Source organism: Encephalitozoon hellem, chromosome XI, assembly GCF_000277815.2.
Source record: "Encephalitozoon hellem ATCC 50504 chromosome XI, complete sequence".
In the NCBI taxonomy this organism is placed as follows: domain Eukaryota; kingdom Fungi; phylum Microsporidia; family Unikaryonidae; genus Encephalitozoon; species Encephalitozoon hellem.
In genome coordinates this window covers 87,551-108,403 of record NC_018480.1, presented here as the reverse complement: position 1 = coordinate 108,403, position 20,853 = coordinate 87,551, and the positions used below count along the sequence as shown (strand labels likewise).

The 20,853-nt window shown below is 45.2% G+C and overlaps 22 protein-coding genes and 2 non-coding genes across 24 annotated transcripts; 9 read left to right on the top strand and 15 right to left on the bottom strand.

The window, feature by feature from the left end:
- Positions 1-265: 265 nt before the first annotated feature.
- On the top strand, positions 266-496 carry EHEL_110945 (uncharacterized protein; the record flags this gene model as incomplete). Its single annotated transcript, XM_059743553.1, has 1 exon — positions 266-496. One exon carries the CDS (start codon positions 266-268, stop codon positions 494-496), a length of 231 nt encoding a protein of 76 aa, XP_059599536.1.
- A 113-nt stretch (positions 497-609) lies between these two features.
- On the bottom strand, positions 610-1,007 carry EHEL_110940 (uncharacterized protein; the record flags this gene model as incomplete). The annotated part of the gene is made up of 2 exons (XM_003888300.1): positions 610-732; positions 756-1,007. 2 exons carry the CDS (start codon positions 1,005-1,007, stop codon positions 610-612), a joined length of 375 nt encoding a protein of 124 aa, XP_003888349.1.
- A 268-nt stretch (positions 1,008-1,275) lies between these two features.
- On the bottom strand, positions 1,276-2,682 carry EHEL_110930 (putative proton-dependent oligopeptide transport protein; the record flags this gene model as incomplete). The annotated part of the gene is made up of 1 exon (XM_003888299.1): positions 1,276-2,682. One exon carries the CDS (start codon positions 2,680-2,682, stop codon positions 1,276-1,278), a length of 1,407 nt encoding a protein of 468 aa, XP_003888348.1.
- Positions 2,683-2,782: 100 nt separating this feature from the next.
- On the top strand, positions 2,783-3,190 carry EHEL_110920 (uncharacterized protein; the record flags this gene model as incomplete). The annotated part of the gene is made up of 1 exon (XM_003888298.1): positions 2,783-3,190. The coding sequence occupies one exon, from the start codon at positions 2,783-2,785 to the stop codon at positions 3,188-3,190; it is 408 nt and encodes a 135-aa protein (XP_003888347.1).
- Positions 3,191-3,206: 16 nt separating this feature from the next.
- On the bottom strand, positions 3,207-4,484 carry EHEL_110910 (putative AAA+ class ATPase; the record flags this gene model as incomplete). Its single annotated transcript, XM_003888297.1, has 1 exon — positions 3,207-4,484. The coding sequence occupies one exon, from the start codon at positions 4,482-4,484 to the stop codon at positions 3,207-3,209; it is 1,278 nt and encodes a 425-aa protein (XP_003888346.1).
- Positions 4,485-4,564: 80 nt separating this feature from the next.
- EHEL_110900 (uncharacterized protein) lies at positions 4,565-5,644 on the top strand (the record flags this gene model as incomplete). Its single annotated transcript, XM_003888296.1, has 1 exon — positions 4,565-5,644. The coding sequence occupies one exon, from the start codon at positions 4,565-4,567 to the stop codon at positions 5,642-5,644; it is 1,080 nt and encodes a 359-aa protein (XP_003888345.1).
- A 41-nt stretch (positions 5,645-5,685) lies between these two features.
- Positions 5,686-6,081, bottom strand: EHEL_110890 (uncharacterized protein; the record flags this gene model as incomplete). Its single annotated transcript, XM_003888295.1, has 1 exon — positions 5,686-6,081. One exon carries the CDS (start codon positions 6,079-6,081, stop codon positions 5,686-5,688), a length of 396 nt encoding a protein of 131 aa, XP_003888344.1.
- Positions 6,082-6,098: 17 nt separating this feature from the next.
- On the bottom strand, positions 6,099-6,380 carry EHEL_110880 (uncharacterized protein; the record flags this gene model as incomplete). The annotated part of the gene is made up of 1 exon (XM_003888294.1): positions 6,099-6,380. One exon carries the CDS (start codon positions 6,378-6,380, stop codon positions 6,099-6,101), a length of 282 nt encoding a protein of 93 aa, XP_003888343.1.
- Positions 6,381-6,427: 47 nt separating this feature from the next.
- On the bottom strand, positions 6,428-6,922 carry EHEL_110870 (uncharacterized protein; the record flags this gene model as incomplete). Its single annotated transcript, XM_003888293.1, has 1 exon — positions 6,428-6,922. The coding sequence occupies one exon, from the start codon at positions 6,920-6,922 to the stop codon at positions 6,428-6,430; it is 495 nt and encodes a 164-aa protein (XP_003888342.1).
- A 68-nt stretch (positions 6,923-6,990) lies between these two features.
- On the bottom strand, positions 6,991-7,623 carry EHEL_110860 (putative synaptobrevin/VAMP-like protein; the record flags this gene model as incomplete). The annotated part of the gene is made up of 1 exon (XM_003888292.1): positions 6,991-7,623. One exon carries the CDS (start codon positions 7,621-7,623, stop codon positions 6,991-6,993), a length of 633 nt encoding a protein of 210 aa, XP_003888341.1.
- A 67-nt stretch (positions 7,624-7,690) lies between these two features.
- Positions 7,691-8,059, bottom strand: EHEL_110850 (uncharacterized protein; the record flags this gene model as incomplete). Its single annotated transcript, XM_003888291.1, has 1 exon — positions 7,691-8,059. One exon carries the CDS (start codon positions 8,057-8,059, stop codon positions 7,691-7,693), a length of 369 nt encoding a protein of 122 aa, XP_003888340.1.
- Positions 8,060-8,108: 49 nt separating this feature from the next.
- On the top strand, positions 8,109-9,095 carry EHEL_110840 (serine/threonine kinase; the record flags this gene model as incomplete). Its single annotated transcript, XM_003888290.1, has 1 exon — positions 8,109-9,095. The coding sequence occupies one exon, from the start codon at positions 8,109-8,111 to the stop codon at positions 9,093-9,095; it is 987 nt and encodes a 328-aa protein (XP_003888339.1).
- A 51-nt stretch (positions 9,096-9,146) lies between these two features.
- Positions 9,147-10,055, bottom strand: EHEL_110830 (uncharacterized protein; the record flags this gene model as incomplete). Its single annotated transcript, XM_003888289.1, has 1 exon — positions 9,147-10,055. One exon carries the CDS (start codon positions 10,053-10,055, stop codon positions 9,147-9,149), a length of 909 nt encoding a protein of 302 aa, XP_003888338.1.
- A 67-nt stretch (positions 10,056-10,122) lies between these two features.
- EHEL_110820 (HS6-type ribosomal protein) lies at positions 10,123-10,452 on the top strand (the record flags this gene model as incomplete). Its single annotated transcript, XM_003888288.1, has 1 exon — positions 10,123-10,452. The coding sequence occupies one exon, from the start codon at positions 10,123-10,125 to the stop codon at positions 10,450-10,452; it is 330 nt and encodes a 109-aa protein (XP_003888337.1).
- Positions 10,453-10,490: 38 nt separating this feature from the next.
- Positions 10,491-10,700, bottom strand: EHEL_110815 (uncharacterized protein; the record flags this gene model as incomplete). The annotated part of the gene is made up of 1 exon (XM_059743552.1): positions 10,491-10,700. One exon carries the CDS (start codon positions 10,698-10,700, stop codon positions 10,491-10,493), a length of 210 nt encoding a protein of 69 aa, XP_059599535.1.
- A 50-nt stretch (positions 10,701-10,750) lies between these two features.
- Positions 10,751-11,602, bottom strand: EHEL_110810 (translation initiation factor 2 subunit alpha; the record flags this gene model as incomplete). Its single annotated transcript, XM_003888287.1, has 1 exon — positions 10,751-11,602. One exon carries the CDS (start codon positions 11,600-11,602, stop codon positions 10,751-10,753), a length of 852 nt encoding a protein of 283 aa, XP_003888336.1.
- Positions 11,603-11,653: 51 nt separating this feature from the next.
- EHEL_110800 (uncharacterized protein) lies at positions 11,654-12,145 on the bottom strand (the record flags this gene model as incomplete). The annotated part of the gene is made up of 1 exon (XM_003888286.1): positions 11,654-12,145. The coding sequence occupies one exon, from the start codon at positions 12,143-12,145 to the stop codon at positions 11,654-11,656; it is 492 nt and encodes a 163-aa protein (XP_003888335.1).
- A 58-nt stretch (positions 12,146-12,203) lies between these two features.
- EHEL_110790 (uncharacterized protein) lies at positions 12,204-13,178 on the top strand (the record flags this gene model as incomplete). Its single annotated transcript, XM_003888285.1, has 1 exon — positions 12,204-13,178. The coding sequence occupies one exon, from the start codon at positions 12,204-12,206 to the stop codon at positions 13,176-13,178; it is 975 nt and encodes a 324-aa protein (XP_003888334.1).
- Positions 13,179-13,206: 28 nt separating this feature from the next.
- Positions 13,207-15,915, bottom strand: EHEL_110780 (U2 snRNP spliceosome subunit; the record flags this gene model as incomplete). The annotated part of the gene is made up of 1 exon (XM_003888284.1): positions 13,207-15,915. The coding sequence occupies one exon, from the start codon at positions 15,913-15,915 to the stop codon at positions 13,207-13,209; it is 2,709 nt and encodes a 902-aa protein (XP_003888333.1).
- A 55-nt stretch (positions 15,916-15,970) lies between these two features.
- EHEL_110770 (methionyl-tRNA synthetase) lies at positions 15,971-17,608 on the bottom strand (the record flags this gene model as incomplete). Its single annotated transcript, XM_003888283.1, has 1 exon — positions 15,971-17,608. One exon carries the CDS (start codon positions 17,606-17,608, stop codon positions 15,971-15,973), a length of 1,638 nt encoding a protein of 545 aa, XP_003888332.1.
- A 170-nt stretch (positions 17,609-17,778) lies between these two features.
- EHEL_110760 (CTP synthetase) lies at positions 17,779-19,386 on the top strand (the record flags this gene model as incomplete). Its single annotated transcript, XM_003888282.1, has 1 exon — positions 17,779-19,386. The coding sequence occupies one exon, from the start codon at positions 17,779-17,781 to the stop codon at positions 19,384-19,386; it is 1,608 nt and encodes a 535-aa protein (XP_003888331.1).
- Positions 19,387-19,467: 81 nt separating this feature from the next.
- EHEL_110755 lies at positions 19,468-19,629 on the top strand. Its single transcript, XR_009467994.1, has one exon.
- A 64-nt stretch (positions 19,630-19,693) lies between these two features.
- Positions 19,694-20,662, top strand: EHEL_110750 (putative ethanolamine-phosphate cytidylytransferase; the record flags this gene model as incomplete). The annotated part of the gene is made up of 1 exon (XM_003888281.1): positions 19,694-20,662. The coding sequence occupies one exon, from the start codon at positions 19,694-19,696 to the stop codon at positions 20,660-20,662; it is 969 nt and encodes a 322-aa protein (XP_003888330.1).
- Positions 20,663-20,717: 55 nt separating this feature from the next.
- EHEL_110745 lies at positions 20,718-20,822 on the bottom strand. Its single transcript, XR_009467993.1, has one exon. It is a non-coding gene; the product is annotated as a U5 spliceosomal RNA (small nucleolar RNA).
- Positions 20,823-20,853: the final 31 nt, after the last annotated feature.

Genomic DNA, 20,853 nt, shown 5'->3' with positions numbered 1-20,853 from the left:
GGCAGGAAGCATCACATTTGTCTCTGAACATGAAAGATGACTTTTGGCAGTGGCTGTTTGGGTTAATGAAAGTCAAAACCGTTTAATTAAGGGGCCTGTATAGCACGGCGATGGCGGGAGATTGGAGATTTAATTTTGAAATATTTTTGCACTGCAAGAAGATGTCTAATTTGGCCCGAAATAAATACTGATTTATTTGCTAAAAACGACTGCAATCTCTGAGACACAAAATATAAATAAAAAGTTTTATTTGGAGGTTAACCTGATGAGCTACGAATTTGCAGCACTGGACTTTCAGATGGCTCTGGTGAGCAACCGCACAGAGGACTTTGGTGTAAGGGAGGAGAGGTACCGAATGAACATGGGCAAGAAGATACGCACCATGGTGAGGGAGATGAACAACAGCTCTTCGAAGTGGTCCATATGCGACCAGATGAAATGCCGTAACTTCCTATCAAGGATAAAGAGGAAGATAGACGAGAGGCACGGCGCCTAGTGGACATCTTTACATAATAAAGCCTCTGGAGCCTCCCATTTCGGACATTCCTGTAAGTTATAAAATAAATGGAATTTATTCCTAGAGATATCGTCGTCTTTGGATGTGTCCCGTCAAATCTCGGTTTGATCGTAATTCTCTGCTTCAAGCCTCTCGATGTAGCTCCGAACCTCTCGGTTGTACTTGGTTCCAAACAAGTCTGGATGCATTGAGTATATGATAAAGAGCATGACTATCTAAAATTAGTTTTTCCACTTACCTGTAAGGTGAATATCAAGACAGTAATTAAGGCCATCATGTCCATTTTGAAAAGTCTGTCCATGTTTGATGTAATTAGTGGGAAGTGAAAAGTACCGTAGAAAAATGTCACTATAGAGAGTATTATCCACTGGATCTTCATTTTTGTTTCAACTCCTCTTGGAGACCTCGCCCTGTGTAGGAACACATCGTTAAGATTCTGGACTATCACGAGAGTAAAGATAGCAAGGCCTGCATTTGCGAGGAGCAGCATGTAAGTTATCTGCTTGTTTACATTCTTGTATATGCTCTTGGAGTCCGGTACAGAGGATATCAGTGCTCCAAGAATGCAGCTTGCAAGTAGCAGCAGTATGTTATTAAGAAGGAGACACAGAGTCTTGAATGTTGTTCTTATCATTCTATGGGTGCACGAATTTCTAAATCCTCTTAGAATCCCTTTGCTTGCTGTTCAATTGCATTTGCCGGATGGCAATAGCACTTATCTGTCCTCCTTTACCTTATGCTTAATGCAGAGTTGCTTTCTAGATAGGTCTTGAGGCCTGGAACATGTATCTAGATGCCGCAAGCCCCGCAATCCCGTACATGATAAAGCTCCACATATCATGGGTGCGGGAAGAAACCAAGGCTATTGGATCCAATAGCGTAATCCCCATCACCAGAAGATTTCCTGCAGTCACAGTCAACAGCCACATCGACAGAACTAGCGACTTCATGGTTTCTGGCGCTTCAGCATACATATATTCCATCCCGGTTACATTCAGCATTATCTCCCCCGCCGTTACTATAACATATTGAGGCACTTGCCATAATATTGACAGCTTCTGCCCTACAGACTCGGCCAGAGTTATCTTGTACTCTATGTATCCAGAGCAGAAGAAGCTGAGGGATGCAAGAACGATCCCGGCCCCCATTTTCTCTTCTGGAGAAGAGAGGATGCCAATCCGTCCCAGCAATGGATAGACCAGCTTTGAAAACATAGGAATGAATAGAAGGATAAACACAGAGTTGAATGCCTGCATCTGCGATGGCAAGATATCTATATCATGCCCGAGTATTCTCTGGCGTGAATCCATTTTCGATCCCTGCTCTATCCATGAAGAGGACTGCTGGTCATAAAGAGCCCAGAAGAGAACTGCGGGCCCCAGGATCCTCAGTATCTTCAGGGTCTTCTTTTTGTCGTCTTCTTCACAGGCTTCCGAGACGGCCTCTGACGCAGTCTGTAAAGTGCTAGTCTTCTCGTCATGCCCATCCTGTCTCCAAAGCAGCTTCTTTACGTTCTGGGCCAAGGAGCGAAAGGACCTTGAAAACTGCTCTTTCTTTGCCGGCTTAATCACATAGAGATTCGTTCCAATTACAAACAGAATAATAGAGGCGCCAAGCAGTGTGCTCGATGCCCCAAATGCCAGTGGGTAGCAAGAGTTCTTCCCAAAGCAAGTGGTATCAGACATGACAGGTGTTAGCACTGTGGAAACCATGCTTCCGATGTTTATGGCAAAATAGAAGAAGTTGAAGAATTTCCTTAGATCCTGTGTCTCGTCCACGCCAAACTGGTCTCCCCCAAATGCAGCAACGCAAGGCTTGATTCCTCCTGTCCCAACGGCTATCATGAGCAAGCTCGCCATCAGAAGCCTTGGAGAGGCGGACACAACAGAGCAATAGGTGAGAAGAGATGTTCCTGTAAGGTATAGGGAACTCAGTGCCACGATGGTGTTGTATCTTCCCAGGAACATGTCCGACAGAAGCCCCCCGAGAAGCGTGAATAGATAGCTCATAGAAACAAAGAAATGAAGGGTCATGGTAGACTCCTTTGTAGTGAAGTTGTACTCCTCCCTGGAAAAAGAAAACAGAAGAGACCTCAGCCCGTAGTAGCAGAACCTCTCACAGAATTCGTTGCATATTATGAGGAAAAGTGTTGTTCTTCTATTCATTGTTGTTGTGCGAGTAATCTCACTTTATCCTTTTTCTGAAACCGGTTTTGGATTTTTTGCAATACATTGAATGGAAAGCCCTGACCTCGAGATAGGCTGAATGAAGGACTTTCTGGGGCGATTTTCTTATGAGTATGTGAGGTTTCAGTACACCCCATCGCAAGACAGCATTTCCAGGATATATGCATTTCTCGAGTATGTTCCAGATGCATTAGTCATACACCGAAGACTTGAAACCATTCCTTCGTTTAGGCTTCTGAGAAAATGCCGGAATAGGGTGAAGATTTTGATAGAAGAAGAACCCTTCCAGGCAGTTCTTGACCATTTGAACAACTTCAGTACCTTTGTATTGCTAGAGTATGAGTTTAATAATTTTGAACATGAGTTCCTGAGACAGGCCTCTATGGCAAATAGAAAGTCCATCTTCCTGTTTTCCGGGACACAAAAGGAGTGTGCATTTGGAAAGGAGAGTTATCACCTCGTAAGGCTTGACTTCGGTCTTTCTTGATTAGCACACAGGCTCCCTACGAAACGGACCCAAACTTGGAGTTCCAGTCTGAATAAATCTCAAGGTCTCTCTCCGAAACACTCTTTCTTATCTGCCTCGTGGCCTTCCTGAAGTCTTCAAGGGAGATCGGCCTTGTGTCTTCGTTCTTAAAGTCCTTGATGTCATCAATCTCCCTCAGCGGCTCCAGGGATGCCTCTCTGCATAGATTAAAGATATCTGATCCCGAATATCCTTCTGTCATTTTCGCCACTTCGTCCAGCCCTGCAGATTCAAGGGTGTTCCTGTATTCTTTTATTAGATGCTCGACCATTTGCCTCCTGCCAAGGTACTCTGGCAAGGGAACATAGATCCTCTTCACTAGCCTGCGTCTTGCAGCCTCATCAATCTCATGAGGCCTGTTTGTTGCACCAATCACCAGTATCCTGTCTCTATCAGACGTTGCTGCCCCATCAAATTGAACCAGAAACTCCGTTTTGATCCTTCTGCTTCCCTCGTTCTCGTTCTCGCTCCTCTGCGAAAGAAGAGAGTCAATCTCGTCAATAAACACAACCGATGGCTGCATTGATCTTGCTAGGTGGAACAACGCCCTAACCATCTTTTCTCCCTCTCCAACCCACTTGGACGTTAGTGATGATGCACTTATAGAGAAAAACGTCGCCTTGCACTGGCTTGCAATACACTTACCTATCATGGTCTTTCCTGTTCCAGGAGGCCCAAACAGAAGAAGGCCCTTTGGAGGCCCACGAAGCCCTGTAAATAGATCCGGCCTCAGCATAGGCCAAAGAACAATCTCATTGATGGCCTTCTTAACATCTCTCAGCCCAATTATGTCATCCCACTTGACATCCACAGCCTTTTCCAGAATCTCATTTCTGATTCTGTCCACTATGTAGCTTTCTACATTACATTCTCCATCCACCTCGTTCTTGTCTTTCTGCTCCCTCTTAGTAATCTTGCTTCCACTACCAGTCACGAACCCTGGATACTCGTCCTTTTCCGGGGGCAGGGGGCGTGAGACATGCCCAACTCGGAAGAACTCTCCCTTTACCGGCTTGTTTCCTGCCAAAAGCCGTTCGATCTCTTTTATATCTGTCTCAACAGGAAGCCCGGTTACAGATGAAAGAATAGGGATTAGGCCATTGTTTCTCGAGACCTCGCAGATCATCTCCTCATACAGCTTTTCTAAGCAGCAAGTTGCTTCGGGATCTCTCAGCTCATATGGCAGGAGAGATGGAAACTCTGGGAGACCTTTTTTCTCGAGGATCTCCTGCAGTCCATAAAAGTTATCTTCCATGTGGCGTGGGCAAGGAGTGTATGTTTATTCGCGAGGCTCGGATGTAAAATAAACCTTAGTGGGAAAGCCCTTAGGGGCAGATGGATAATTACACGATTGCTATACACTTCAAGAACAACCCGAGCAAGATGATAGGGACCTTTCTTTCTAACGAGGGCGAGATGGTGAAGCTGGAGAATGCATTCTTTGAAAACAATCCGGGGATCGTGTTTCCCACGATCTCCATTTCCGAAAGTGACATAATCATAGTGAAAAGGATGGAAAAGAGGCTTGAGGGAAAGGAAAACGAAGGAATGCATTCTGGAGAAGTAGAGAGAGATAGTGCAGAGGCTAATGATTCTGAGGTGGGCACATTCAAAACAGACGCCCAGATTTCTGGAACGCCAGGCGAGGTAGGGGCAAAAGAGGTTTCAGCTGAGGGTGTAAGCACTGAGATTCTTCCAGGAGAGGAAAGCAAGGACTGGAACCAGTTTGAGGCGAACTCAAAACTTTTCAATATAGACAACAAGTTTGATGAGGAGGAATACATGGATGTCCTTGACAAAAATTCTGAGTGGTACAAGAGCAAGCTTCTGATGGCAAAAAGGATTGAGAGGGAAATAATGTCGTCGACAACCACGGATCTCCACCGGCTTGAAGAGCGGGGACTTGTAGGATCTCCTGAGAATGAGGATGTGTATTCAACTGTTGTCAGAGAAGAATCCAAAGCAAGGAACAAGGGTGTATCGCAAGTGGAGAATCAAAGCAAAGAAGCCCATGCGGTTGCCGAGCCCAGGAAGGACCGAGACGACGGGGGTAGAAGGAAGATGATAATAGAGATTGAGGGTTTGTCTCTATCCGAGAACAAGGACGAGGGGCCTTTGAGCACGGAGAGTAGTAGAAATGAGGAATCGTCAAATACTCATGAAGAAAGAAAAGACACAAGGCCCAAGAAAAGTGTAAGGTATGGATGGATGCACACAAAGTTTGACTCCTCCAAGAGCCTCCTTGGGATGATTAAATCGAAGTTCAGGGACACTTTTGACATAAATGGAAGCGATCTGAAGTGGGGATCAGGGCTCACTTGGGAAATAGTCGCGAAGAATATAGCCAAGAAGACTAAGAGTGGAAAGGCTTCGTCTGTAAGAAGGATGCCTAAGAAAAGTCCTACTTCTAAATAACGGCTCTGGGGATATATTTATTGAAGAAGTAAATTAAATGATTAGAATATTTCATAGCACAGTCTTCTATAGCATATCTCCTTGGCACTTATACAGTACAGCACTTTACGACTTTTATGTTCAAGCCTCCCGTAAATCTCATACCTCCTCCCTACATTCAGTTTGTTTGGAAAGATCACCACACAGCTTTCTGACGAGTCAAAGCCATAGTACTCACCACTTGATCTGGAATGAGTTATCGTGACAAAGAAAAGCTTGATAACTCCAAGTTCAGATGCAGATACGAAGCTGAAGGAAATTCTTGTCCTAGGCTCCGGATACTTTGTTCCTGAAAGAACTAGAGATGACTCAAGTGTCAGGCTCAGATCCTCTTGATTTACCGGAGAGTCTCTTGCATCTGACTTCTCAACCAAGATGTTGTATCTGTTCTTTGGCATTCTACTAACAAGGCATCTTACCTTACTGCTTTTCTACAACTCGGGCATATCCCTTTCATATCCAGCCATGCGTAAATACAGTCCAAATGGAAGGTATGGCCACACCCGAGTAGGGCCCTGGACTCCTCGACATCCTCAAGGCATATGCAACACTTTTCCTTCTCAACCTCGCTGTTTGCCGCCGCCTCGTCTAGAAACGCAGATAGAAACTCGACGTCCTTGCATTCTCCGACATTGAAGAGTTTTTTGACAATGGCTTCGACTTCTTTCGAAGAATCACAATCAAACATCGTAAGCATAATATCTGAACGAGATATCAAGTATCAAAGCATTCTTATTCCACAGTTTATTTGTCGTCCTTGGTTATCTTGTGGTATCTGGAGTGAAGCATTAGCTTGCGCTTCTCGTCAAATGTTTTGTTGCAAACGGGGCAAAAGAGAGGATTGATCTCTCCAGAGACGTTCTTGTGAAGAGCTTTGTGAAGCTGAAGTTTCTTAAAAGTGTCAAATACCTCTTCACAGGATTCACATCCGAAGGTGTCTCTAGATACCTCAGTAGGTTGCCTCCTTTTATGGATTGGCTTCTCCTCAGATGCCCACATCATAAACACAAGAGGTCTTCCACCAACAGTGTCCACCTCCACGAGAACCTTCACAAACTTTCTTATTTCATCTTTTGCACACTCCCTGGCAGCACATGACTGAGACACCAGCACCTGTGGAACATCCGTGCTTCTAACCTTTCTCGAACACGCATCCTCTTTTTCCCTTCCGTTAGACTCCACATTCAAATTCTCCCTGGATACCGACTCTTCTCCTGCCCTCGGGCTCTCATCCTCCATTGTTCAAGGGAAAGATCGAAAGGGATTTCTCATCGGGAAATACAAACAGGCAAGCTTTCGAAAGATGTTTAATGAGTTATATAGTACAGGAAAAGAACAATCAAGACAGCAAACACCACGTATATCCAGTAGTCATTCATCATGCTCTTTAAGTGCATCCTCTGGACGTTCTTTTGCATTATCTGCGCCTCGGCAGTCATCCTGCTGGCAAGACCCTTCAGGTTATTTATGTTCTCGTCCCTCTTTATTATCATGTTAAGAGACTCTGCAAGCAGCCCCTTTGTTTCTTCGACAACAGCCATTCCCTGTGCATAGTTCGAGTCTCTGTTGAACCTGTCAGAAATCGCCTTGATCGTAGGGTCAAAGGTATAGTATGTTGTCTTTGGGTCTTCAACATATATTTTGCCAAAGGCTTCCATAACCCGGTCCATGTATCCCGAGGCTATCTTTGACGATGTGTACTTGTCGCTTATCACAGCAAAAACAAGCCCGGGGCTTATCTTGAAGTAGAACACAAACCTCGTGTCAGAAGAATTGAATGTATAGAACGTCGTCCCGCTGCTTGGAATCGACTTGACGGCATCCCTTAGCTCCTTGACTATCTCATTTCCAGGCTTAAGAGAGTTGCTTTGTGGAGAGTACTCTCCAGACAGTATCCTATAGTCGGGAAGCTTTATTATCTGTGTGTAGAGAATTGCCATTGCAGGGCTACGGCTTTTCATTTTAATTATTTGGCTGGGAGAGATCGGTGGGAAAGATCCCGGGTGGCTACAGAAACTCTTCTAAGCACCTCAGCACTTCCTGGGGATGGGTGTTGTCATGGAACCAGAGGCCATGAATCCCATCCTTTTCTCGCCTATTTATGGTCATGAAGTTCTTCTTTATACCAAAGGAGGTTTCCTTTGTCAAGTGGAGGTAAAAGTCCTTCAGGCTCTTTCTGTTGAACACGTAGATACCAACAAAGGGATAGCATTCTCTGCTGTACATTACAAACGTCCCTTCAATGTTCAGCTTGTCCCACTCCCCATCACCATAGTGATACACAGAAGCAAAGTTGGATATATAGAGAAGGCCCTTGAGTGACGGGTCCTCCTTTCTGATCTCCCTCGTCAGGATTTGCTCCTCTCTTTCCCCCATCGTTTGGGGCGATCCCAACAATAAAACTTATTCGGTCTCCACCCAAACGATGGAGCCTGCCGAAGAGGGAGAGATTTTCGTGCGTCGACACTTCACAGCAACAAAAATGGAGTATGAAAAGATAAGAGTCGTGGGGGAAGGCACCTTTGGCCAGGTCATCCTTGCAAGGAAGGGAAGGGCTAGATATGCATTAAAGAAGGTGAACAAGGAGAGGGAAGGACTGTCTGTAACAACGATCAGAGAAATCCAGGCCTTGCGGAAAATAAGCCATCCAAACATAATAAAACTGATAGAGGTGGTTGTAGAGACGGATGGAGATGTTTACATGGTGTTTCCATACTTCCCATATGATCTAAATAAGTTTATAAGAAGTAATAGGATAACATCTGATGAAGTCAAGCATATATTTTACCAAATCGTTAAAGGCGTGCACTACATCCATAGTAAGGGAATCATGCACAGGGATCTGAAGAGTGCAAACATCCTTTTGGACCACAATCTGAATGCTAGTATTGCAGACTTCGGAATGGCAAGGCAGGCGACAAAGACAGCCATGTATACTCCGGGTGTGGTCACCCTATGGTACAGACCTCCAGAAATACTGCTTGGATCCTCGAACTATACCTTCTCTGCAGATGTCTGGTCACTTGGATGCATATTGACAGAAATGTATCTGGGACACATGATATTCCAGGGAAGTACAGAGATCCTGCAGCTGGAAATGATCATCCATGCCTGTGGGTCCATCAACGAAAACACCTATCCCGGTGTCTTGAACCTTCCTGGGTTCCGTAGCTTCAAGCTCCCCCAGTCTCCTCGAAGAATAGAAGGAATCATTGCAAAGCATGACGAGTCTGCAGTAAAGCTGGTGAGCAGGATGCTCTGCATTGACCCCGAAAAAAGAATAACTGTCGGCCAGATTATAGAAGATAAATATTTCGATCATAAAGTTTTCAAGGCCGAAGGGACAAGGCACCAAGGCGGCTGCCATGGAAGAAATAAGCCTAGTCCTTGTAAAAGAAAGAATGTTGATTAAATAAACGCCTGTAAGAATTTATCTCTAAGTATAGTGCATGAGCCTGCTTCATCACTCGCTATAACATTTGAGCTCGTCCATGTCCGCACCTATTGCTTTCAAAAACAGCATGGCACCATCCATCCTCTCATCATCAGGCCCCCTGGCAATCTCCAGCAGATAGGGCCGGGCCTTCTTTACAACAGATTTTTGCTTCTCCTCGCTCACCAAGGAAATCATGACAGAAAGGAATTGCCATCCATATCTGTTCTTTGTGAAGGGCCAGGAGGGTTCACTGATGGCTGCCTCGTAGAATATGTCACATAGAGCCTCATTCTGTATAAGTAGCGAGGTTGCTAGAATCAGGCCGCTAGGGAAAAAGAGAAATGTGGAGACAAACCCATCTTCCAGATCTGCCTCGGAAATCAGGGGAATCGAGTTCAACAGAGACCCCATCATGTCATAGAACTCGGGCATGTCTTCGATTAAATGAAATGTTTTCTGAAGTAGATGCACAATCTCTCTCCTCTCGTCCTCTTCAATGTAAGAAAAGTAATCTCCTAAAAACCTAAGGAACTTTGCGATAGAGACGAGCGTGCCAAACTTGGAGAGAAGGCCCGACCTGAGCATCCTTGTATTTTCTCTCAAATCATCTTCGGAAAGTTTACAATACCTCCTGACAGTGTACAGGTCGATGAGCTCTTCCAAAAGAAGCATATTCCTGACCTTCTGCGTGGCGTCTTGCGCATCTATCCCGCAGTACGGCCTTGGCCTTCTTGAGGACTTTTTGTTTTCCTTCCCAAAAACCAGGTTGATGTTCCTTTTTGGCTCCTCATCATCACACCTCACTTCAATCTTCTCCTGCCCCTGCCTAAAAAGGGCTGCATAGTCAATGTCCGACCGGAAGTACCTCATGTTTCTTCTAAGGCTTTCGGCAACATAGTCCTTCTCCTTAGCAGTCATGAAGTTCTTTGCCCCCATTAAGGGCTTTGGCCGCCACCATATATCATGTCCTGCATTCATATTTTGTAACAAAATTTTGCCCAAGATGATCCCAATAGCAAGTCCACTGGCCTCAGAGCCCGCCGAAGAGGTGATAGCCAAGCTAATATCTGAGCAGGCAGAAAGAAGCACGCTGTCCACAGGAATTAAGAAATGCCAGAAGCGCATTCTGGAGGGATCAAAAGGCCTGCTGGTCTTGACAGCAGATACAACACCTATGGATTTAATCACACACCTACCCGCACTCTGCGAAGACAGAGGTGTCAAGTACATTTTTGTTAGAAGGAAGTCTTCCATTCCAGGCCGGTTCACTTGTGTTTTCCTTGAAATGGATGGAGGTGATACATTGAACAAAATCAGGGAAGCGCTTATGTAATCCAAGTATAGATATCATTTCTAGTAAACTAAGTACTCTTACCAATCCATCAGACTGCTCCGCGAATGGTCTCCCTTCCTAACCTTATTGAGGGCATTACGAACGTCAGCCTCATTTTCTATCAATGCTTCGTTGAAAGCTAGTTCTCCCTTACCTACAAGATTTCCATATCTAAACAAGGGCCCTCGCTGCTCGCACACCTCGTCCAGGAACTGAAATACTCCACTCGCCATGAACTTCCTGTCCATAGAGGGGTGGCCAGAAGGCCCTTTATGCAATAGCCCATAAGGATAAAACTTTATTCGGAAGAAGACACTTCATTCTCCTCAAAGTTCAATAGGTTGTATCTCGACTTCTCCCCATACAGCTTCGGCTGGCTTATTACAGTGGCAGTCCCTCCCTCCTTCTGAATATTTGAGATCAGGATGTTGCACGCCTCCCGTACGACCTCGTAAGCCTTATCCTTGTTGCCAGATACACGTGTCACAGAGTATGTGGGTGTCTTAATCAAGCAGAACTCGAGTCTTGGATCAAGCTTCAAAGCCTCAGCAAAGGCTTTCTTTATAGAGTCTATCCCTCCTTTTGATGAGCACATCACATCAATGTCTGCACGGACTTTGTATGTGGATGCCTGGAATTGCTCTCTTATCAGGTTCTTGATCGTCAATCCAATCTCATCATCGTCCATTATATCCCCGTTGTCCTTAACCCTTGCAAAGAAGTAGTACAAAGATCCAAACTCCTCCTCCTTATCATATCCCATCTTTTCATACAGATCCGATACCTCCATTTTCAGTCTTTTCGCAGCCTTAAGCATAATATGGTACGCAAGCTTGTTCTTTGCACTGGTCTCCCTACACTCGGCCTTCTCATTCTCAGTAACTTTGGACATACTTAGATCTATGTACCCCCTCTCCTCGTCAACCTTCAGAACATTGCATATCTCGATGTTCCCAACTTTTGTCACCTGCTGTATGCTCTTCACCCTCCTCTTAGACAGCTCGCCAAGGAGCACAAGCCCCTCAAGGTCCCCATACTCCAGTAGGTTCAGTGTTAGCCCATCTCCCCCTATAGACACAACCCTCCCCATGACGATCTCTCCTTCCCTAGGATACTTTCTGAAGTGAAGCCTGCACTCGTATTTCATCATGGCCAAATATTTTCAAAATATTTTATTGCAAGGAAGGCGAGTGGGCGCAGTTCACCTAACCATCTTGCCATTCCCAGTGACAAAAAAGGAGTAAAATCTCTGGAACATTCTTCTGCTGCACACTATAAGGCCTCTTTCTATCATGTCAAGCTTCCACACATCGTCTTCAGAGAATTCTCTCTTGAGAACTAGAGAGGAGTAGTCTCCCACTCTTTCGTAGAAGAACTCAGACAAGAAGGCCTTCTCTCGAAGCAGGATGGAATACAAATAGAAGAAGTAGGGACACACAGACCTCAGGTCAACTGCAGAGGGCTTTGCCCTGATGTCATACAGTAGAGCCTCATCTGGGAACTCCTTGTCCAGCTCGCAGTGGCCGTTTCTCAAGAGAAAGCCAACCAGAAAGTATGGAGCATCTACCTTTTTGTTTTCTGGAACAACCTTTGTTCTAGACCCAAGAAATCCAAAGTTCTGTATTCTGTGCTTGAATATGACCGGTATCCTCTGCTCATCGAGCAGGATGTCGTCTAAGCTGTAGTATTCCATTAAATGCCTGGGATTGGATTCTCACCGAAAATTGATCTGGACACTGGCTTGGAAGCCCATGGCAGTTAACAAGATTTCTGTTGCAGATCTTGTCAAGTTTGAGGAGGGAGATAAAATAGATCTTACAGAGCTTGAGGAGAACAAGGACTCTGTGTATGCAGCTATAAGAGAAGAGGTCTTCGATGCGGCCAAGCAAACTAAGAAGAAAAGCAAGAAGGTGGTAGAGGACTTCTATGAGGTTGTTCCGTCTACGAGTCTGGAGAAGATGATGGACAAGATTCTTCAGAGGGAGAAGGCAAAGGAGACTGGAGCTGTGCTTTTCGAGAAAAACTTCAAGTACGAGTTTGACAAGAAGATGAGAAGAATAAAGAGAATAAAAAGCAAGACATACAGGAGGATACGAAGACAGAACAAGCTTAAGAACAAGGAGGTGCTGGAGGAGAATATGCAAGAAAACCAAGGGGTGCAGCAAGACAGGGCTCGACCACTTATCCCAGATGTGCTTCTGAAAGAGGTAGAGGAGGTAGAGGAAGACACGCCTATACTTAGTTTTGGGGGAGATGAGAACAGAGGAGAGAATGAGCAGGAGAGACTGGTTAGGCTTGCATTCAAAGATGACATTGAGGAGCAAGAAAAGGCTTTTGCAAAAGAAAAAGAGGAGGTTGTGAATGAGGAAGCACCAAGAGTTGAGGAGGTTGTTCTTCCTGGATGGGGAGAGTGGGCTGGCCCGGGGCTGGAGGTGGTCAAGACAAAGAGTAATACCATAAGAAACATTGTGGAGGGAATAAAGTACTCTAACAGAAAGGACTTCAATAGATCACACATCATTATCAACGAAAAGGCACTGGAGGTAGATAAGAGGTTTCTGGCAGAGCTGCCTTTCGGATATACTGAAAACGAGTACAACGAGAAGATTGGCACCTCCATTTCTAGAGAAAGAAATACACTTCGGATATTTAGGAAGCTTGTTCGCTCAAAGGCATGCCATGTGAATAGTAAGGCGATCGAGCCGTTCCATTACAGCCCTGAATAAAGACAATGAAGAAATCGTTTGTTAAGGTTTATTTTGGAATATTGAGGAATTCTTCCTCTACAAGAAAACACTGTGAAAGAGTGGTGCTGTCGAAGTGCTCCATTATCTCTAAAACAGTGGAATACCTTTCTCTAACTCTTCTTGAGGGGTGAAAAAGGCCTTGCTGCACATATCCATACATAACTTGAGATGAGAGGATGGTGGCAAAGGATTCCATGCATTCATCGAAGGATTGCAGTATCACCGGAACAGGGTCAAGGATATTTGCCCAGACCAAATTGAGCAAATGGATGACTAGCTCGATGTCTGTGGTTGATGGAGGATGGTTTAGAACTATGTGTCTGACAAGGCTTATACCAAGGTTCCGGTACAGCGGGTCTTCGTCCATCATCGCATCTTCAATCATAGGGAGCATCGAGTATACATACGTCGAGGGCACTTGGTACTCTCTTTGGAAAAAGTGGCACATGGTCTTGAGTATCCCTTGCTGCACAAGAGGACTAGGAGTCTTGTAGTCAGTCACAAGGGTTGGGAGAATAGAGAATAGCCCGTTGTACTCTCCCACAATAGAAATGCCAAGTGAGGATCCTGCTCTTTGGTTCTTGTCTTCTGACTCAAGGTTATCTATCAGGATATCTAGTATTTCCTGGGGGCCAACTATCCGGGAGATACACCCTAAAGACTCAGTGGCATTCTTTCTAATCTCTTTATTCCAGGATGCTAGAGAATCAACCAACTCATAAGATATTCTCATCCATTCCTTCATACTAATCTTTTGGCACTCCTCAGGGGAATTCATGCATATCGTATGGAGAAGCATCACTCCAGATGCAACAGCCTTCTGCTCTTTAGACTTCAGGATCGGGAGGATGCTTGGGACAATCTCGTATGCCGGCCTAAACTGGTGGCTGTTGTATACACTACATATCGCTTTAAGGACAAACGGCAGCGTCTCCTGATCGCTTCCTGTTATGTTCTCCATAAGAAGGTTTCCATAGTATGACAGCTCCTTCGCATTTAGGATCTTTGCAAGGCCTCCTATTGCTTTAAGTCCCCTGATCCTGGTATCCAGTGAAGGGTCCTTTAGAAGCTTGAACGACTCCGATGCAACCATAGACACATGCCTCTGCTGTAAAAACTCCTTGGAAACAAGCAGAAGCACAAGGCTGGCTGTCGCCCCATCATGGGGAATGGCGTTACATATGCTTCGATAATACATCTCCACCTCTTCCTTCCCAAATCTCATCTTCGGAATTCTACTGAATATTCTTGAGATCAATCCTGCGTTCAAAGGATCGGTGTAGTGCTCCAGGATCCTTTTAGCAACTCTGGCGTCACCGCCTATCTTTGTGCAAATACTAACAACCAGGCTTGCATTCTCTCTTCCTTTTGAGGAAAAGAAGATGCCAGACATTTGGTCAAAATACTTCCAGGAATCTTCGATGCTAATCGTATCACAGACCCTTTCAAACACCTTGAGTGATGATGTTCCTCTTTCGTTCGATTCTTTTAGCAGATTAAAAACCTCCTCAGAATGCTCTTTCCTTCCATGGCACAGGCAAGACATCGCCTTCAGTAGAGAGCTAAACTCGATGCCCCCGGACCTTGATACCTCCTTCCTGAGAATATCGAAAATCCCATCCATTTGCAGTGTCTTGAGCGGACTGATGAGCTTGAATATGTAAGACATTGCATTGGCTGCATCCATCCTTATAAACCTGTTTCTGTCCGTAACGAGCCTACTGAGTATGTCTAGCACAGGCTCCAGATAAGATGCAATGTCTCCACCTGCAAACTCGCAAATCCCTATAATGCACCTTATGCAAGTCTTTCGTGCCTCGTCGCTCTTACTTCTAGCTAAGGATGACAAAAGACCATGGATTCTCGGCGTATCAAAATGGCATATAAATGTTCCCACAACATTTCCACTCACTTCTCTCACATAAGGCTCCTTGCTTGTAAAGCACTCTTCAATGGCCTGGATAGAATGCTCAAACCCACATCTGTAAATCAGAGCAAGCACAGGCATGCACATCCTTCTGAGAGAAGGAAAGTAAGAATATGACCCCACCACAAGCAGTACCTCCTTCATGTACTTCACCTCACTCATATCAGCATCGCTCAGGAGAAACCGGAGCAGGCCAATTACCTTTTCTTTGTCTTTATCGCTAAGCTCTAAGCTCATCGCCATGAGAAGTACCTTTTCCAGTACAGCGTTCACATCCTTCTTCTTGAGGATCTTAAACCCGTGCATGCTCATCTTCTTATTTCCGTTCTTTATCAGCAATATCCCTTTGTATACATCGGCCTCGTCTCCATCTTTGGCCTCAAGCAATGGCATAAAGAAGTCCTTCTCCTCGGCAGAAATCTCAGGCAAATCCTTCACATTCAGCTCCTCACCTCCAGAAGCATAACGAAGATCATACCTTTTATATCCTTTCGCCGGCAAGCACATATTTATTTCCCTCAACGTCATCTCAGAATACTCAGCACCCCCCTCTCCTTCCAGCGCCTCCTTGTCCCAGACCGATCCAGAGCTCATTCTGGTCCCGCTCCACAAATCATCCTCCACTCTGATATATCCTAGAGGCGTCTGATCCCACTTCAACCTTTTTGACTGCGTTGCTGTCCTCGGAGTTATCTCCCATTTGCTCACATTCCTCCTATCCACAGCATCGTCCTCATCCCATACAGACATCTTCCTCCTTACAGATCTCCTTGAGCTTTTTTCCTCCATCACAAGGATACAAAGACTAATGACAAATACCAACAAATATTTATTCAGAATCTACCTATACGCTGGGGGCTTCGTATTTCCTCATCTCCTCAAGCTGTTCGGCCGTAAAGTTCTTAAACAGAGGATAGATCTCATTTCCTATAGTGTGCCCGTCAATTATATTCATATGGTCTGGAAGCCTTGTCTCCTCAAGATTACACATCTTCAGTATTTCCAACGAGGCAAGAGGCATAAAGGGGTATAGAAGAGTGCCAAGGAGCCCAACAATGCTGAATCCAAGGCAGAAGAAATGGCCTTTCCTGTCCTCGCTTCGGATCCCTTCTTGAATATACTCGTTTCCACGCCTGGAAATATCCATTGCTACCTGGAGCCCCTCCCTGAGCTTTATCTCGTCCATCTTCTTTATATACTTGCAATATAGCTCATTTACCTCTTCAACACACTTCTTATCCTTGTCATTAAGCTCAAGCAGCGATATCCTTGAGTTACACCTAGACTTTATGTACTTCAGCACTCGATTCACAAAGTTCCCAAGGTTGTTAATAAGATCCGCCGTTACAGACTGCTGGAAGTCGTGGAAAGTGAAGTTTGAATCCTTGGTTGACTCAGGGCGTATCTTCAGCAGGTAATACCTCCATATGCATGACCTCCCAAGACTCCCATCAACAAGATCCAGCCCAAATATCCCGTGCCTTCTGCTCTTTGAGAACTTCTGGTTCTCAAACATGAGGTACTCGGTGGCAGATAACCTTTTGATCAGTGGGTACTTCTCTCCAGTTGCACAAAGCATCGCCGGGAATATCACAGTGTGGAATGGCACATTGTCCTTTCCCATAAACTGTACAAGCTCAGACTCCCTGCACCATTCATCGAAGTCTTCTCCCACAAGCGCCTTTAAAAAGGTCAGATATCCTATCGGTGCATCAAACCAGACATAAAAGACCTTTTCCTCAAACTTCTTCAGCGGAACAGAAACCCCCCATTTGAACTTCAGATCCCTTGTCATGCATCTTGGATGAAACTCCATCGAAATCCACTGGTTGAATATGTTCTGTGCATTCTGACTCCACAGATGTCCATTCGTCTTGTACAGCTTCTCCAGCTCCGGCCTAAATGCCTCCAGATCAAAAAACAGGTGGGTGGTTGATTTCACAATCGGCATGGACTTGCATACAGAGCACTCCGGAGATAGAAGCTCGAGAGAGTTGTACGTGTGTCCACAAGCATCACACTGATCTCCTCTTGCCTTTAGATCCCCACAAAACCTGCACTTTCCAACAACATACCTGTCTGCAAGGAATATCTCGCAAGATTTGCAGTAAAGCTGCTCAACTTCTTGCTCGGTAAAATGCCCGTTGTTGTACATCTTCATAAAAAGATCTTGCACAACCTCCGTGTGTCCAGGTATAGATGTAAATCCAAAATAATCAAAATCGATGTTGAACCAGTCGTAAATCTGCTTGTGAAGCTTCCTATTCTCCTCGCAAACCTCAGCAGGAGTCTTGCCCCGTGAAATAGCCTCCATCTCGATGGCAGTCCCGTACTCGTCTGTCCCAGATATGTACACCACCGTCTCTCCTTTCTTCTTGCAATACCTGCTATACACATCCCCACTGAGGACACTTCCTATGACATTCCCAAGGTGTGGCTGGTTGTTCACATACGGCAAGGCACTTGTTATTAACTTCTTCATTGTGGGAGGGTTTCATTGAATTTAATATTTAATATTTAAATTCAGTAAGAATCTACTTTGGGATGACAGGTGGCAATATACCGATGCCGTTAAAACGTTTATCTTTGACAATATTAATATAAACGATGAATAACAGAAAAATATTTAAGAGATAAAATCAGCACCCTAAAATGAAGTATGTTTTTATCTCTGGAGGCGTTATTTCCGGTGCTGGGAAGGGTGTGGTCAGTAGCAGTATCGGGGCACTGCTCAAGTCAAGGGGGCACACTGTGACCCATATAAAGATAGATCCATATCTCAACTACAATGCAAGAATGCTTGCGCCTTCTGAGCATGGGGAGGTCTATGTTCTTGATGACGGACACGAATGCGACATGGACTTTGGAAATTACGAAAGATTCAGTATGGTAAAGCTTTCTGTTATTAACAGTGTATCTGGAGGAAGGCTGTTACATGATATAATAAAAAGTGAAAAAGAAGGAAACTTTTTTGGAAAGACCCTACAGATCAATCCTCATGTGATAGATGATGTGATCCGAAGAATCAAAGTTGTTGGTGAGACACCCGTGGAGTCCTTCGAGGATGGCCACACTGCAGTCCCAGACGTCGTGATCATCGAGCTCGGGGGAACGGTGGGCGAGTACGAGTCCTCGATATACACGGATGCACTTGCAAAGTTCCAGCATGACGTCGGGCGGGACAACTGTGCATTTGTGTCTGTGGACTACCTCACCGAGCTGGAAAGTGGGGAGCAGAAGACAAAGAGCATCCAGATGGGGTGCAGGAACTTCAGGATGTTTGGGCTGAGCCACGACATCATTGTGTGCAGAGGAGTGAGGGAGGCGTCTGAGGAGACGCGCCGGAAGATATCGAAGAACTGCTGGGTTGCGCTTTCGAATGTGATAGGGCTTCCGAACCTGGACTCTGTGTATGCTGTGCCTTCTTTTCTTGAGTCCCGTGGGATTGTGGACTCTCTGTACAGGGTTCTCGGGCTCTGCGATAAGAAGATCGACCGGGGAGTTCTTGAGATGTTTGGGCGTCTCTGTGTGAAGCACGGGAGGAGTGTAAGGATTGGGATAGTTGGGAAGTATGGGCCGCAGTTTGATAGCTACACGTCTCTTGTGCATGGACTGAAGTTTTCTGGTGCCCGTGTGGGGGTTGATGTTGAGATAGAGTGGGTGAATGCCGAGGAGTACGACGAGTCTGGCCTGTCTCGGTGCGACGGGATCATCATACCTGGAGGGTTTGGTGCACGTGGGATTGAGGGGAAGATCAAGGCGATACGGTATGCAAGGGAGCGGGATATTCCACTTCTTGGGATCTGTCTTGGATACCAGCTGTGTGTGATTGAGATGTGCAGGAATGTGCTTGGGATGAAGGATGCGTTTTCCGAGGAGTTTGAGGCTAACGGGAAGGATCTTGTTGTGAGGTTTATCAGCGACGAGAACGGGGTGGTTGATAAGAAGCTGCGTGTTGGCGGAAGCATGATTGAGCTCAGTGACGGGCTTGTGAAGAGTCTGTATGGAGGGAAGGAGACTATCCGGGAGAGGCATAGACACCGGTTTGAGGTTGTGTGGGAGAAGGTGAAGGATCTGAGGGCGCACGGGCTGAAGTTTGTTGGGTTCAGCAACGGGGGAAAGGCCACGAAGATCTTTGAGCTTTCGACACACAAGTTCTTTGTTGGAGTGCAGTTCCACCCTGAGTTTATTGCAAGGCCCAACCAGCCCCATCCACTGATAACAGGACTGGTATCTGCATCTTGCCAAAGGTCAAAATAAACCAATCTTCCAATCGTACTTTTTGGGATTACTCCCCAAGTGGAAAAACTTTTTATTTTTAAAAGAATTTTGGAATGCCCATGGGTGTCTGAAGAACAGCGTTGGAGCACCTAGTGGGCTCTATGGAAAGTCCTCGGATGATGCCGAAAGGGCGGTCTTAAGTGACATCTTTCATCATTGAGATAGAATAATGCTGTTAGGTATGGTTCTACCCAACTGAATGAGGCTTACTCTCAGGCACTCATCCTGTTTTTTAATTTAAAACATTTTAATTTCTTTATAATTAAGTAGGTTCTCTCCCAAACAAATGGCATCCCACGAGATCCGAAAGGTTTGGGCAGACGGATGCTTTGACATGTTTCATTACGGACATGCAAATGCCTTAAGACAGTCAAAGGCACTGGGAGATTATCTCATAGCAGGGGTCCATTCATCTCTCAGCATAAACCAAGAAAAGGGATTGCCTGTGATGGAGGACGATGAGAGGTATGAGGTTGTCCAAGGATGCAGATATGTGGACGAGATTGTGAGGGACGCGCCGTTTGTCACGCAGATGGATATGATTAAGGAGTATGGGGTGAATGTAGTAGCACACGGAAATGACATAATACTTGACTCTAATGGGCAAGACTCTTACTTCCAGGTTAGAAAGACGGGGATGTTCAGGGAGGTTGAAAGGACTATTGGGATTTCAACGACAGAAACTGTTGGAAGGATGATGCTAAAAAGTAGAGGATCTTGCATAGATGTAGAAAATGGAGAGTGCAACAAAAACTCTAAGTACCATGACGAATTGATTAACCTATTTATGAGTTCGATGAAGAGGGAGAAGAAAGGAAGGATTGTGTTTGTGGACGGAAACTTCGATTTGTTCCATGCGGGCCATGTTGTGTCCTTGAGAATAGCAAGAGAGATGGGGGACTACCTGATTGTTGGGATACATGATGATGAGACTACGAAGGAGTACACCAGGAACTATCCGGTTCTGAGCACTAAGGAGAGGATGCTTACACTGATGTCATGCAGGTATGTGGATGAGGTTGTGGTTTCGCCCTATTTGGTTGGGGGTGAGTTTGTCGAAAAGCATGGAATCAATGTCGTAGGGCCCTCTTTTGATACAAAGGACTTGTCGAGATACGACAAAATCAAAGAGATGGTGGAGCATAGCTATGCTGAAAACAGGTTCAACTATCTCTCTGCAGAGCACATAGTTAACAGGATAATATCCAACTACCAAGACTATGCAAACAGGCAAAAGAAAAGAATGAAGAATTAAAAGGAAGTTCTTTTTTTACTTATGCTAGGGGATGGATGCAGATTTTATGACAATAACGCTGAAGTGATCAGCATTCCAAAAATTGCTGTGGGCTGTTATGCCTAGCCATGGGAGTCTTCAGTAAAAGGCAAAAGACTCGTACTATCAGCTAGGCAAGCGGGGGGTGTTTTTCAAAAAAATTATATGGGCCA